This window comes from Pituophis catenifer, unplaced genomic scaffold (genome assembly GCF_029215685.1).
Source record: "Pituophis catenifer annectens isolate HBS135680 unplaced genomic scaffold, rPitCat1.0.hap2 SCAF_1, whole genome shotgun sequence".
NCBI classification, from domain to species: domain Eukaryota; kingdom Metazoa; phylum Chordata; class Lepidosauria; order Squamata; family Colubridae; genus Pituophis; species Pituophis catenifer.
In genome coordinates, this window is record NW_027256881.1 from 292,832,005 (window position 1) to 292,848,253 (window position 16,249).

Below are 16,249 nucleotides of genomic sequence, written 5' to 3' on the forward strand. Positions count from 1 at the left end.
TACATTAAAAACCAAATTATATAAATTATACTATATTGTACTCATTCTTCTCTTCATAATATGAATCTTACAATCTTAATAATATCATGGTTTTATAGTTTCCTTTAGTAGATTAAATCTTAAATCTTAGTTATCATATTATGTAGACTATACTATCACAATGGGATGGCTGTAATTTTCTCACTGAATGCTACTTTATGTTGATTGAGGATGAACATAAAAATATTATTACTTACTGTGTCAGTAAATCAACAGTACATGGGACAGGAGGAAGCAGTCTTTGAATCACTTCATCTGTAAGGAGTCCTCCACAATAGAGAATAAAGCTTTTGATAGCTGAGAATAAAGCATATTGATTGCATATCAGTCTATATACACAAATCATAATACAATCTTCTTATAGAAAGAAGTAGAAAAAATAATAAGATAAGAATGCTATAATAAATTATACCAAATTAATATATCTGGGACACAGTCTTGAGAGATGGATGGTATATAAATACATGCAATTATGAAACAACAAATAATACTGTTGTACTATGGAATATAAAAGGTAGCTATTCTACATACTTAAATATGTAGTCAGATGTTCACTACTTTTCAGCCAGAAGTAGTGAAAGAGATAGATTATCTCCAATGCTTGAATAATGAATAAACAGTCTGATGGTCTAATTAATATATCAGAGCATTAAATTGAAAATTAATCTGCAAGGTTAGTATTGATTAGTAGTTAGTACCTCTCTTATTCACCAAATGTCCGCATGTAATATAGCAATAAATAAAATTTTATACTTGCAACCAAATAAGCTACAATTACCTCATAGTCTAGATATTTAAGTGTTATGTAAAGATCTGGAATTGGAAATCAATGGAGAAAAAGGAAGACCATTCTTTACTTTTATTGCTACTGAAAGTTCAAAAAAAGTAAAAGTATAAAGAACCATGATTTTTACCCACCACAGAGAGCACCTGCTCGGCTTTCCAGTGTAACTTGCCATGTAAATGAATCACCACGTTTCTTCTCGGTTTCTAAGTCTTTAGGACATACCGGAAATGCACATTTCCATAATAACAGCACTCTAGGAAGATGATGCTGGACCACGGCTGGACCTATTATTTTTAAGATTGGAAATGTTTTTTTTGTAGGTAGTATTGATTGAAACATTTTCTTTAATGAAAGTATTTTATTCCCCCTTCATCCTGAAGCTCCTTGCAAAATACTCTGAAAAGGGAAGAGACCTTTTGAAGCAAACTTTGATGGGTATGAGAAATTGAAGTGGAAATGTTCGGATGTGTGAAAATATTTTATTTTACTCAACATTGCTTTCACCTATTCTGAATCATTGTAGTCAGACAATCCATGGTTATGACAGCAATTGGGACCGGAATTTCCATCACTAAGCAATGCAGTCGTAAAGCGGAACATCGTGTGACTGCATTGCTTGTCGATAGCAATCTTGGCAGTCCTGATTGCCACCGTAACCCTAAGACAGTATTGTGAGTTGTTAAGGCAAAAGTCTGGGGGTTTGTAAGGGTGCCAAAGGCAGATGCTAAGGTACCGAGGCAGATGCACAGATACTGCAGGGAGGTAGGGACAACATGGGCTGTTGCTATAACAAAAAATGGTGGGAATGACTTCTGACATCCTGTTGACTTCCCCATCCACCATTGACTTTTCATGTACGAAGCCAGCAGCTAAGATGTAATTATGCTCACATATTCACAAGCCATGCACTGAGTGCCTGGATTGCAATCATGTGACAATGGGGACAGCTGGAACTCTAAGGACCAGTTGTAAGTCCTCCTCGTTCAACACTGTTATAGCTTTGAACAGTTTCTGAATGAGTGGCTATAAAGACTATCTGTGTTAGCAATACAAGAAGTAAATAAAGATAATTGGTTATTCTTCCATTGCCCTTTCACTGGAGTTCGGGAAAACTACCGTAACATCCCAATCAAGACTAAAATTCTCCTCTGCATTGTTCTCATGTTCTTCCCATAAGCTATACAGTGGACATTATGGAAAACAATACTTTACAGCCCCATGTTACACAAATGTTTTGCAGGGGCTGGAGAGAAAACCAAAATGATCTTTAATCCACATATTCATATTTCTTTTTAAAACTGTTTGCTTCACCCTTGAAAGTGTGGTTGTTTGCTTATGATTCATATATAACATAAATGTTATTGATATAGTTTGTGTATTTGTTATACTGGAAAATTCCCTATGGCCTATGACAAGGAAGTAATAATTTAAGTTAACTATATTTCTACAGCTATGAGACAATTAGAACTTGTTCATATATATATATATATATATATATTGAAACAGTGACACCAAACAAGAAGTACAGAAGTGGTCAACTTTTATGATGAAGAAATGAAGATATATAGGTGAATAATCTTACCTAATGTCATTAAAGCAGCTATCAAAAGCCAACCTGACTGCATTCTTTGTACTGAAATCCGACTATTCTGAGAAGCCGAACGCAAAAGATCCTCAGCTACCATCATGACAACCTATATGAAAAAAAAAATCTTCACTATTTCAAGAGCTGAAATACAAAATTAAATTCTTATGAAGGGATGCAAATACACTACTTCTCCATATGTGCCTGAGGAGCCTGAGTGGTGTAGAAGGCTAATGCCTCCTAAGGCAGCATTTAACATCCAGCTGCCTGCAATTACTGCGAGTTCAATTCTCACCAGGCTCAAGGTCGACTCAGCCTTCCATCCTTTCTAAGGTGGGTAAATTGAGGACCCAGTTTATGGGGACAATAAGCTGACTTTGTATAAATATACAAAAGTATGAAGGCTATTGCTTAACGCATTGTAAGCCGCCCTGAGTCTCCGGAGAAGGGCGGCATATAAATCAAATTAAAAAAAAAATGTCATGACCCACAAATTAACTTTCTCATGTAACTACATGGAATAAGCTATTCCTTTTGAGCACGAAACTGAAGATGATAATATGTTGCGTGGCATAGCTTTTTATGAACTAGACCAGGGGTGTCAAACTCGAGTGCTTAAATCTGGCCCAAGGGGCCGGCCTGGAAATAGCAAAGGACTGGGCTGCGGTGCCTCTGGCAGCCAAAACAGGGCACGGGAGAAGGGGGGTTGTGTGAGCCCCCCCATGCCCCGTTTTTGGACTGGACAGCCTCCTGGAGCACTCTGCCAGGCAAAATGGGTGCGGGGCCCCCGAGAGGGTTATTTCACTCTGACACGTTCTACAAATCACCTCTTGCAAATGTTTGCACATGTCTAATAGACAGATGGAATAACTAAACAGCAATAAGAATTTCATTATTAAAGTATTTATGACTGGTTGATGCACGCTGTAAAGCACAATTTGTTAAACTGAACCTATTGAGCTACAGTCTGTGAAATGTTACACGTTTCTGAATACAGAACCTTTATCATGGACAGGTTTTCCCTGTAGAATTTGACACTGCAATACCAGACAAACTGTTCTAATAATTACCTTCCCTTTGCCGTGAGGAATTCCTAAAGGACATTCTCTGACAGCTCCTAACAAAGCAGCAATGGCAAAACTATACCCAGTCACTGCTTCTGGGGAGGATTTCATTGCTGTCAGGCGCTCAATACAGCTATCCAGAAGTGGAGAGAGATAGCAGGGTAATGCTACAGCAATACATCGTAAGCACCATGCTGCTGCTAGCTGAACTGAAATGCAGGGATGAAGGATAATGGAGATTACTGCATCCAGGACTCCTGGAAAATCGAACATATTACAAGATTAAAACACATATGAGAATGCTTACTGGGACAGTAAATCAACAGAGCTTCCACTTTTTTGCCCTTATATGTCCACTGTAAGCTAAAATAAAAAGACTTGCAGAATTTTCTGAATTTTCTGGGAGACTGATAAAAAAAGAAGAAGCTACTCAGTGCAAACCAGGTGACCACTGCCCCCAAGTGTCCCAAGTGGGGACACTTGGGGACAGTGACAAGTGACAGGCCTGCCAAGAAAAGCTAGGCAGATTCTTGTCCCTGACTAGCTCCTCATCAGCCTTAGAGTGTATTTGTGGCATGTGTTGCAAAAAGGAGGATAAATCCCACTTCAGCAGCAAAACTGCAATTTTATACAAACATCTCTTTAAAACTGTTCCCAAGAATTGTGCAGTAAATGAATTAGGATCATATAGAACTGTGGCTTTGTTTGTAAAGCCTCCTTTTATTTGAGCCATTTCTTGGTAATTACCCAGAGACATTTATATTGTTTTCTTGGCAAGATTATAAAAAAATGGTTTATTAAAGCTTTCTCTCAGGGGATTATTCAACTTCTTAATCCACCTAGTCTGGGATTTCTTGCTTGTCTCCCATTACTAACCGGGTGCGACATTCTTGGCTTTTTAATAAAATTATCCAAGTTAGGCTAACTGCTGTCTCATTGTGACAGAGTCCTTATATAGCTCTGTGAAACACTCTGAAATCTCAAAATGATATAAAAATGCAGTCTTCCCTCTCATCGCTAAACTAAGAACTGATCCTGACAACATGTTCACAATAGATTCCCTATAATGATATGTGATGATTCAGAATCTATACACAATATTTTAATTCATTAAAAGAAAGACTACTGGAACTCTCTGAACACTCTCTTTCTGTAGAATACATTCTGAAGCAATTTGTGGTACCACCACTCATTTTTGTGTTATTTATCCTATAGCTTAAGACTCTATGAGAGTATTACCTGTACTAGAATCTTGCAGAACAGGTGCAGCAGTAGTACCTAAGCCATGTATGAGGTTTCCAAGCTCTTCTAGAGCACATATTAACATATGCTGGCTTGCTATTACTTCTGTTGTACCAATATGGGTTTCGACATTACAGTTACTCACTGCAGCATCTGACAACAGAAAATGTTATGTTAATAAAAGAAACGAATAAAAGCAAGGGATAGGGGGGCTGACACATATTAAAAGTAAAATGAAGCTACACTTTGGACTAGATAAATTATTGCATAATAATTGTAATTTCCCTCTACCATCTGCAAAATTGATTAAGATAATAAATAAGACAGCAACAAGTTACTTTTAAAAAGCTAAGCTTTATGATCAGGGTACTAATAGCTGTCTAACAATAGCCACTACAGAAATCGTGATTCTAGAATCTGGCTGCAATAATGAGCAGTTTCCATAAATTAATCTTTTTTGACCTTCTTATGCTGCCTGAATAAGCTACATTAAAGAAAACCTAGACGCAGTCTGCTCAGATTCAGCAAACTTTCCTGGTTACATCATCTAGATTTCAGCAAACCTTCAAACTGGGTAAGATGAATGGGATCATTTATTTCAGCGTGACTTGCTAAATGGAACAGGAAAGCTTGCAATTAGTGAGAATGTTGTGCTTGTGATTCCATCATCAGATATACATGTTAGTGGGGTGTAATATAAAATTGTGCTGTCAAGCCTATAGTCAGCTACTATATCTACTTTCCACACATTTATCTAAACCTGAATCATGAGAAAAATTCACGACATTTTAAGTTTAAAAATGATTTTAAAAAGCCACAGTGATATTTGGTTTGTGTGGGAGATTAAATTAGTGTATGACTAGATTAGGAAATAATTAAAGCATTACTGGAACGGACGGTGACGGAGGGAGGGTTAGCAAATAATCTTGTTAGTCCCATACCCATAACTTTGTTCAGTTTCCAGATGGCTTGACAAATCTCCTTGGCAGTTGCAATTCGAGCTTTTTCCCCGAGAAGGCCTCCTACTGTAGCTCGGAGAATAAATGAAATACAACGGCGGCTACAAATACTGTCCATTTGTGTCTGAATAGCCTTAGGGTGAGACTGAGAGACCAGATCGAGAATGTGGGAAAGCAAAGCACAAAAATTTCTTTCAAGCCATTCTCCTCCTAATGTGGAAATGAATACCACATATGCCTGGAAAACAATTGATTAAAAAAAATATTAAAATCAATTTCAACTTACAAATAATATGTCACACATTACAAAAACATTAAACCATTTTAACGTATTTATTTAATGTATTTATTTACACTTATAGCTTCTTTAAGTGAATCAGAGTGAAAAGATTTGGCAGTAGTCATTTGAAAAATAAACTTCATCAAATTAAGCCGAATGCTGAAAAATTCTTTCTCTGAATCAAAATACCAATAAATACCAAGTTAAGATTAACTGCAAACTTAATATTTCAGTGAAAAATAAGAACAATGATATCAGTAGAATTTTATATATAAATTTATATTTAGGTAAGATTGAATTTCAAGAACAATTCAGTTAAAACTGCCATTCTTACCCCTACAAATTTGAATGACTTCTTAGAAATTATCGAAATAGTCTCCTATTTTCTAAATTGGTTTTACAACAATGGAAACCAGAACATAAAGGCAGTGAGCAGCTTGAAAGATTACATGCCAATCAATAAAAGCAATCTCAGTATAGTGAGCTTATAAAATACTGTCCTACGTACTAAAAACAAGTAGTTTGATGTTGATCTTTCATATTTGTAAGCCACTCAGCCACCTATGTGTGATCTGGGCAGCCATAAAAATTTGTTTACTAAATATATAAAATAAATATACTGTATTTTCTGGAGTATAAGACGCACCAGAGTATAAGACACAGCTTAGTTTTTGGGGAGGAAAATAGGGGGAGGAAATCTAGGAACTAGTATATAGTACAGTAACAAATTAGTCATACAAATTTTTAAAAAGTTAAAACACAACATATTTTAACATATACTATATTATCTTTTAACATAATTTAGTATAACTAAATTAAATTAAGTATAATTTAATTATATATAATAATATAACTCAAACCTGAGTAACTCCAACTCTGACATCCCTGCTGACTGAGCTGGTTCCTTTCAAAATATCACCACTGGTTCGTAGAAATCCAGAACTTCCACGGAGAAAACCTGTCCCTAGCAGTTCCAAAGCTTCCGTAAATGAGATTTTGTGAGCATGTTGTCTAGCGGATGCTTTTTCAATAGAAAAAAATACATATAATCATACCCCCATATATACACACCATAGTCTTTCATTTACTTTCATCTTCTATTGTAGGGCTGAAAGGTTGCTAAATAATGTTGTTAACCAAGGATGATTTGTATTGTGCTTTTAGTTTGTGAAGCCAACCAGAGTTGTTGAACAATTGAACAGCCTCTAAATATGGCAAGCAAACAACTAAAGAAACAATCATAGATAAAATATTAAAATCTGTGCCAAACTACATGTCATTTTATGGAAAAGTCTTTCCATAACCAGCAAGATCCTTATCTTTTCTTTTTTAAAAGACAACTATCATATGAAACTAAATCACATTGGACTAAGTGAAAATAAAATATGAGCAACAGAAAGGTTGCTGCAAGGAGATTCTGGTTTGCAACCATTCTTGTACTTCATATTTATCTATAAAACAGTCTGAACTCAGTCTACATACTGGTTAGTTAAGCTAAATCAAGTCATGGTTACAGGCAAGAATTGAGAGGTCTGGTTTACTGTCTAGAACAACGTGTTTGACAAACAACATTAGAGATTAAGCTGTCATGGAAACAGGAAATTAAATGGGTCAATAGTCCAAAACATTGATGTAGGGCAATGCTTTGGCAATGGTCAAATATTACTCTAAATTCAGAAATATCATTAATAAAATAACCATGCCATATCAGCGTAACCATGCATGCAACTTAATACAACTAGTTTACATCATGTTATCCAAATGAAGCCATGTTAGAGTTATTCTCATTAAATTACATAATATAATTGAAAATACTGTAATTATTTAAGTAGACTACCTTTTCTTTATGAGAGAGAAAAAGAAAGGCTAGAGTAAATTTGCTATTATTAATAGTAATTAAATTGGTAAGTCTAATTCTTTCAACGTTATGAAATATTTTCATTGTCGTCAAAATGGAGATAGGACACATCAAATAATCCATAGAGGTACATCAATGAGACTTTGGGAGTCACTTCTGTACTGCAGATTGTTAAGATTCAAATTGAGCTGAATTGAGGCAACTAAAGTACTGGATGGACATTTCAACATCTACCTCTAGATAATTTAAGTAATTACTATTTACAGTGTTTCCTCATATGCTATTTCCCCTTTGATCTGGGTACTTTTAAGTTTAATTGCCATTTAGTTGACTTGTTTCCCCCTTTAATTTTTCCCCACTTTACCACTACAGAAATTGGAAATATTTTCGGTCACTATTTTTATTCTGATATAGCACTCACTAATGACCATATATTTTCTTAAATACAATAATGGTCTGACATAGTTTAGGCAAAATATTCATATACATGTGTGTATATATGTGTCTTTGTATATGTGTGTGTGTGTGTATGTATGCTAGTTGATATGTTATGTTAACATATTAATATATTAACTATTGTCATATGTTAAAATCCTTCAGTGACAGATTCTGAAGGGTCTTTATTACCGGTAGTGCTTAAAATTTCCTGAGCCAAATTAAGGATGAAAAAATAAATCAACTCACCTGTGGCTTGTTTTGATGTTACAGCACTAATCAATACATAGCCTAAAAGCTTAGAAACGGCCATTCGCACTTCATAGTTGGATCCTTCAAAGGATTTAAAACATAGAGTTACTACACTATCTATGTCTGTACTCCACATAAAAGTTGCTTCAATCTGAAGTTCAAGAAGACACTATATTTAAAAAAAAAAGGCAGGGCGGGGAGAGAAGGAAGACAAGCAAAATAAACAAATGAAATAATCTGTGCACAAATATTGTGTAGCTTAAAAAATACCTAAAAAAATGGGTTGCATCCAGCAATGTTTGTCAGGCAGGAAAATAAAATCTACAACATAAATTCATCTTCTCTTCTCTGATCCAGGGTTTCCTAAACCTGACCCAGAAACACATAAGATCAACCAAGAAGAAAGGAAAACTTTGTTCTAGAATGTAGACATTATTATTAGGACTTTGAATAGTATCAATTTATCTGGGGGGAAAACTCATTAGTGGACTTTTTATTTATTTTTACAGATACACACACACACATATATGTACACACACATACACACACACCTCTTGGGCCTCACTCTTTCTCAGCACAATTCACCTCACAGGGTTATTGTGAGAAAATAGGAAGAGAAAGAAGCATTATGCACATATGCTGCCTTGAATTATTTATAAAAAAATAATGAAGGCAGGATTAAAAAAAATCTCAAAAAATCTCAAACCTAGACTAATATCAAAAATATTTATGCGTTGTTAATTATAGATATAAGGATATAAGAGGAAAGAAAAGCATATAAACCTAAGACAATTAAACTTTACAAATGTTCAGCTCTTTTGAAGAAGGAAATAAAATATTTCAATCATTCTTCCATTGGAGGGGGAGGGGCTTTAAATATACACTGGTACCTTGCTCAAACTTTGTTTATGTCATTCTAGAAAGGATCATATATTGCTGGTTGTACTGAATAACTATTCCCCAATGACCATGAGATCCATTTAGGAACAAAAAAAATAAAACACTTACAGAGCTAAAATGCCAATGTTAATTGCCAAATAGGGGAATATTTACTTCAAATGACACAAATTCAATACCCTAAGAAAAATGTATATGGGTAAACAAAGTTCGTTGATGTGACTTGTAAACCCATTTTTTTTGAGGGGGGGCAGTGCCTCCAAGTTATTGTTGACTTCTGGTGACTCCCTGAATTAGTCCCTGCAATTTTCTTGGCAAGATTTCAGAAGTAGTTTGCCACTGCTTTTTTTCCTACAGCTTAGAGCAGGGGACTTCAACCTTGGCAACTTTAAGACTTGTGGACTTCAACTGCCAGAACTCCCAATTATGAGAGTTGAAGTCCACAAGTCTTAAAGTTGCCAAGGTTGGAGACCCCCGTCTTAGAGAGACTGACTGAACCAAGGTCATCCATCTGGCTTTGTGTCTAAAGTGAAACTAGCATTCAGTGTCCTCGTTTCTAGCCTGGTCCCTTAATCATTACATCAAACTGTCTTTCTGTAATAAGGATACATACTGCTGTTGTCAGTGAATCTTTATAGAGACATAAGGTCAGATGGCAAAATGTATACCATTTTAATAGACATAAATTAATATACTGAATTTATCTGTGAGGGAAAAATCCTAACAAAAGTATGTTATATTCCATACTTATATATGCCAAAATCTTTCTGGTAATACAAAACAGTGATTGCAATGGATGCTGTTTTATTCTTTGTGTAACTTATGAAATGGTATACAAGGAGATTAATTAAAAAAAAAAGAATAATATTTTACCTTTGCAGCAGCACAACGAACTGCCATTGATCTATCTGTCAAACATGTACGAGCAGCTTTGTAGATATCTCTGTGACAAGGAACAGCAACAGCTCCCAGCCCTTTCAGTATGTTCTGCAAACTTAGCATGATCTCGTATCGTCCTTGAGACTGACAAGACCAAAAAGAAATCATCTTAATGTAGGACAAAGGTACCAGGTTTGTTTTCTATTTTTGCATTTTTATTTTGCTACTCTTCAACAAGCAAAACTTTAGTAACATCATAATCATGTTAGGTGAATTAGATCAAAAATTTTGCCAAAGGTCCCACTGTTAAATTCATGGCAGAAAAGTCATGGCACAGTACTGGAAGCTGACTGTCTCTAACAAGTTTCAGCTCTTTATTACTGAGTTATTGAAAACCTAACTGAGTTCATTTTACAAAGAGTACAAAGAGACACTTGTAGACCACTTCTGCATTGATGAAGGTCCAAGTGTGACTACTTAAATTAACAATACTCATCAGTTTTAGGCAAGCCAATTATTTCACTTAAAGCATTTTCATCATATTGTTCAGCCAAAAAGTCTATGCCATCATCTTTAACATGATTACTATAAATAAAACAAACCAATACTAAAGATTTCCAATAGACACACCTCAATAAAAATATAAAATATCAGTAAGAATAAAAACAGGAAGCAGAGGGAATGGAAGAAAAAAATTAAATCATGGCATCAAATGTTCATTTTTAATGTTAGTTTCGATAAAGATTAAAAAGAGAAGAAAAGTCTTAACAAAGACTAATCATACTTTGCAATTAGCCTATTTATGATTCAAAGAAGTTCTGCAGAAATGTAATTTCTATCTGGCATATCATCATCAAATGTCAAAATCCCATATGCATTAGACTTTCATTAAAATTGTTTTCTTCACTAGACTTTAAATCAATATTTTATTTCAACTTTGAACACCTGCTCATTTACCTCTGCATTCTTCATTGCTTTGAGAATATTTCCCACAGTATTCACAAAGCTGTTGCCCAAAATTCTTCCCAGTTTTTTGTATAAATAGCCCAAACAAACCACTGCAGCGCTTTTAAAACAGAAAAGAAAAGAATGTAGTCAGGTAACGTTATTAATATTATGCTATACTGCATTTTATTATAAACAGATGAAATTCTTAATAATCAATAGCTATTAATAAATAAAAAGCTTTTAAATATTAAATTATTTAAGAAAATTTTCTTAACCTATAGTTTCTAGGTATTAGGTTGCCATCTCCAGCAGTATGTTGACTGGTAATTCTGCACAACAAAACTGAAACACAACCAACTGTATAAGGTAGGTTTAAGATATACATTTCAGTATCACTTTAAAAAAAAACTAAACTAAACTGATTCACAACCTGGTACAAAGAAACATCTTGGATTTGCCTTTGCAACTGAATTTATTACTTACAAGTAGTCCTCGGTTTACAACCATAATTGAGCCTGGTAATTATGTGATGGTCATAAAGCAGGTCATCATGTGACCCACCCATTTTAACAATTTTTTTGTGATAGTTGCTAAGCCAACACCAGAGTTGCTAAGTGAACCCATTGTTTGTTATGAGTGGTTTTTGCTAGAAACTAGAAGCAAATGTTAGTTTTTGACAACAATATTGTAAATCGTGGTCAAATGATTGCAGGATACTATACTGTAAGCCACGATTTCCTCCAAGTAGACTATACAGTTTGCAAAGAAGTGTAGTTTGTTAGGGTTAGGGATGAATCTGTATACAGACGGGAGGTTGAACAACTAGTTTTGTGGTGCAATCTTTTGAACAATCTTTTATTTATTTATTTTTGGCTGGCACTATCCTGCACCTGATGAACTGTGATAAGAGATTCCTTTATTTTGTTTTTATTTGAATCTGCTTTTCTGTCATTTTCTGAGATTGATTAAAAATCAACATGCTATTCTGCACTTCTAAGAAATTCCTACAGAATATCTTTCCTTTTATATAAAGGAGGAATAATAGCATTCTCCTAACTGTCAGACACAAGTACTTCCATTCTTTGATATTCAACATTCCCATGCAAATGTCTCTAATATGGTTTCTAGCATAAATAAATAACATACATACATACATACATACATATCCCATTTCAGTTACATTCCAAAGTATTTCATATTTTTATTTAAAGTTCTATTGACTCTGTTGGAGGCTCCTTGTTTAGTCCCTTTTACCCATCTTCAGGCAACATTTATTTTCATCAAACTCACTTATTCATAATGAAACTTTCACATCCATGTACTCGTCAACTCATCTATTCAAGATCAGACATTACATTTCTGTTTATCTGCTTTTTCTTTCATTCTTTCATTCATGCTCATTACCATCTACACCATCTACATTCAAAGTCATAATTTATCATACGCCATGGTCATAACCAGATGAGTTTATAACTTCCATTCCTTATCATGCCTTTGGCCAATTTAACCTTCACATGATGCTTTTTTAATAATACAGAGGAACCAATCAGGCTATCACTCATAATAATACTCACATAATTCAATGAAGTTCTGCCATATTTTGGACAGTATGCCACAAGCTCGAGCAAAATTCAAATTTTTCCAAGTATATTCATGATATTTTATTGAAGCTACAATTTCTAATCTAAAGATATCTTGCATTTCTATTATTGTCCACATGTCAACAACTGGGAGCTACATGCTATGAACAGACACACTCAAGTTGCAAGATGAAACAGGAGCAACCAATATGTCTTAATCTATTATCCTCTCTCTCAGCTTATCTGAATTGTTTCCTCAACTTGAAGCAAGTAAATAGGAACCACCCAATGTAACTAGTCTTTCATAAAATAACTGATATGAGGGAGCAATTATTTTCTTTAGTATAAATTTATAAAAGATAATGCAATGGGCATATGTTAGAAGAAAGCATTTGCAAAAATGTTTATATTAAGAGAAATTCCATATATGAACTGTTGTTTACAACAAATTTTATGCCCTTTTTAAAGAATGAGATTGTGTTTCAAACATATAAACATTATTAAAATTAAAGCATTTCTTCCATCTGTATCCAGAAAAGGAACACCCATTACTGAAGAATCAATGATGTTATATCCTGGAACTTGCATTTACTTGTGGTTAAATGTTGTTCAACTGTTAAAGCCTATTTTTAGGTCATGTATACTTCCTATTCCTTTGAAAAATCTTACGCAATACTCATAAACTCTAGCTATAACTTAATCTCAAGAATATTGTAGGCCAATGTAAAGGCTATATTTTTATGCTAGGAACTTCTATCTGCTAGTAGCTCACTTGCGAAAGGATGGAGCATTATTGGTGCCAGATTGGAGCTGTTTATTTGACTGTAATTCTTGAGTGCCTATGTTTAAATGCCCGTCTGGTTATCCACTTCAACATATAAATGCCAATCCAACATTTCTAGGCATTCCTCCAATTGCTGTGTTTTCACCACAGTCTCTTTTTCTAAACTAAATTGTTTTGATTATTCTGTTCCCATCATCCAACTATAGACTCAGTCCTGGACAAGAATACAAATAAAAAGAACAGGAGCTAAAAAGAAAGAAATTGCCTTTGTGTTGTGCAAATGGGCAGTGCATGGGAAAACATAGGGAACTATGGCTCTGTTACCAGGCCAACAAAAAATTGGATGCAGTCCTATTCTAATTTTCAAAACTCACACTCACATTGTATGCAATTTTGTTATTTTTATTTAAGACTCTATAGGTTCTATGAGGAAAAAAATAATATTTTATTATGACCATGGTGGACTTTTAAACTTACAGTTTAGTAGGTAGATAGCTTGGTGAATCATCTTTACTGAGAATAAGCTCATTGCATTTGTCAATTGTTTGGTGAACAGAAAAAACATCTCCTGTGCTATACAATATAGCGAGGTTCTTGGCAATGAGTTGTCTAGCAGGAGGTCCTGGTGAATTGGTTAATAAAGATATCAGTTGCTCAACAAGTTTGTTCTGTTTTTCTTTTATATCAGCCTGGAAATATAGAATACATGGTTAACATTCAAACTCTGAACTATCTGAAAAGCTTCAAACCACTTTCAGTTGGGTTCAGACTCATTCAAGTGAAGCCTGGCTCAAAATAGTATTCAATTTCCATTTCCAGTCGCTAGTCAGCTCCCTAAATGATACCCACTCCTAGGAAGAAAAGGAAGACCACAGGAAACAAAAATATCTTCTGTTCTAGTTGTATCATTTTTACCTGATTAGTTGCTGGTAAAAGTTTTTCCAAAAACCTCAGCCATTCCAAAGCAAATTCTGCTTTCTGAAATTCACCCAGTTGATGATAAACCTCTTCATTAAATAGCAAGCTGCAAGCCAACTCCATTCTTTAAAGCATCTCCTGTTCTCTATGTGAAAGCCACTCATGAAGGCACACAGGAATGTTGCTGTGTGATGTCAGCATTTACTGGCTGAATGAAAAAGGGCACCTGAATAAATATATAATAAATATATTTAAGAATGGAAATGACATATTTTAATTTCAGCATTTAATCTCGGGGTGCCTCGCTGGCATTTTAGAAGTATTAATAATTCTTGAAACTTAATGATTAAAATCTCTTAAAATCGTGCAACAAGAAGCCATTGTAGCATAGATCGCTTGTAGACTGTTGTTTGTTTAGATTTTATCCATCATTTCTGTCAAAAGTTCAAGGTGGAGTACTTCCTTGTTTGATTTTTCTCCATAACCTCTCTATGAGAGTTCAGAAAAAGGACAGTAATTTACCCAAAGCCACCCAACAGACTTCAGACAAAGTCTGAAGATGTACTTGAGTTTCCAAAATATTAACCATCACACTACATTAGAAAACTGTGATGCTACCAGGCTTATTTTTTACACAGCCCAGTGTGGTATGGATTATAGATCATGTGTTTCGCCTATGAGAAGTTATTCCCACACTGATAATAGAAGTATTTTGACCCTTTCAACAGAAGAGACAACCTTCCTGTCCTCTGAATTGAAAACATATTTATTTATTTATTTATTTATTTATTTATTTATTTATTTATTTATTTATTTATTTATTTATTTATTAAATTTTTATACCGCCCTTCTCCTGAAGGACTCAGGGAGGTGAACAGCCAAAATTAAAATACATACAATATGAAAATTAAAATAATTTAAAACATTATTAAATTGCTTAACACATTGTAAGCCGCCCTGAGTCTCCGGAGAAGGGCGGCATATAAATCAAAATTAAAAAAAAAAAATAATAATAATTTGGCTTCCCCAATTTAAAACCCCTTACCCATAAAATTGACCAGTTAAAAATTTTAAGCCAGCCTGGCTTGCTGAAATAGAAAAGTCTTCAGGGCCTGGCGGAAAGTACGGAGGTCCGGGATCAGTCGTAACCCTGGGGGTAGCTCGTTCCAGAGGGCGGGTGCCCCCACCGAGAAGGCTCTCCCCCTGGGGGCCACCAGTCAACATTATTTGACCGACGGCACCCTGAGGAGACCCTCTCTGTGGGAGCGAATTGGCCGGTGGGAGAAGGTGGTCTCGTAGATACCCAGGCCCTAAGCCATATTATGAGAAGGCAGAACAGATTTTGCCATATTAAATTGTATAAATGCAGGTTTTTTAGTTGATACTTATTGGAATTCTTCTGCTGCAACTATAACACCCCTTTTAATAAATAATACTAAATATTACTAATAAATATTACAGGAGCTTGAAAGTTTTGTTCTATATTTCTAGTTCAGATTGCTAAGAGGAAATCAGATCCCACCTTGCCCTAGAAGTTTGCATTCAGGGATTCTCAAATTGTAGGTGAGGACAATTGAGTCACAACCAAAACTGAGCCCAAAATTTCCATTGCTAAACAAAGCAGTTGTTGTGCTGTTTTGCCCTATTTTATGACATTTTTGCAAATCACTGCAGTTGTTAAGTGATTAATGCAGTTATGAATCATTGCAGGACAGTGCAATTATCATAAATACATGCCAGAT

General features: G+C 34.8%; 1 protein-coding gene across 2 annotated transcripts in view; it reads right to left on the bottom strand.

The window, feature by feature from the left end:
* Nucleotides 1-14,630, bottom strand: part of HEATR5A (HEAT repeat containing 5A) — a 57,823-nt gene extending 43,193 nt beyond the window's left edge. For both annotated transcript variants that reach the window (XM_070940373.1, XM_070940364.1), the window contains exons 1-12: nt 14,505-14,630; nt 14,067-14,278; nt 11,235-11,343; nt 10,272-10,421; nt 8,499-8,670; nt 6,817-6,977; nt 5,659-5,914; nt 4,715-4,870; nt 3,482-3,732; nt 2,409-2,520; nt 958-1,110; nt 237-336 (exon numbers count right to left, since the gene is read on the bottom strand). In XM_070940373.1, coding sequence (XP_070796474.1) covers nt 237-336; nt 958-1,110; nt 2,409-2,520; nt 3,482-3,732; nt 4,715-4,870; nt 5,659-5,914; nt 6,817-6,977; nt 8,499-8,670; nt 10,272-10,421; nt 11,235-11,343; nt 14,067-14,278; nt 14,505-14,630 — 1,958 coding nt within the window. The remainder of the gene's footprint in view (nt 1-236; nt 337-957; nt 1,111-2,408; nt 2,521-3,481; nt 3,733-4,714; nt 4,871-5,658; nt 5,915-6,816; nt 6,978-8,498; nt 8,671-10,271; nt 10,422-11,234; nt 11,344-14,066; nt 14,279-14,504) is intronic.
* Between the last annotated feature and the right edge of the window lie 1,619 nt (nt 14,631-16,249).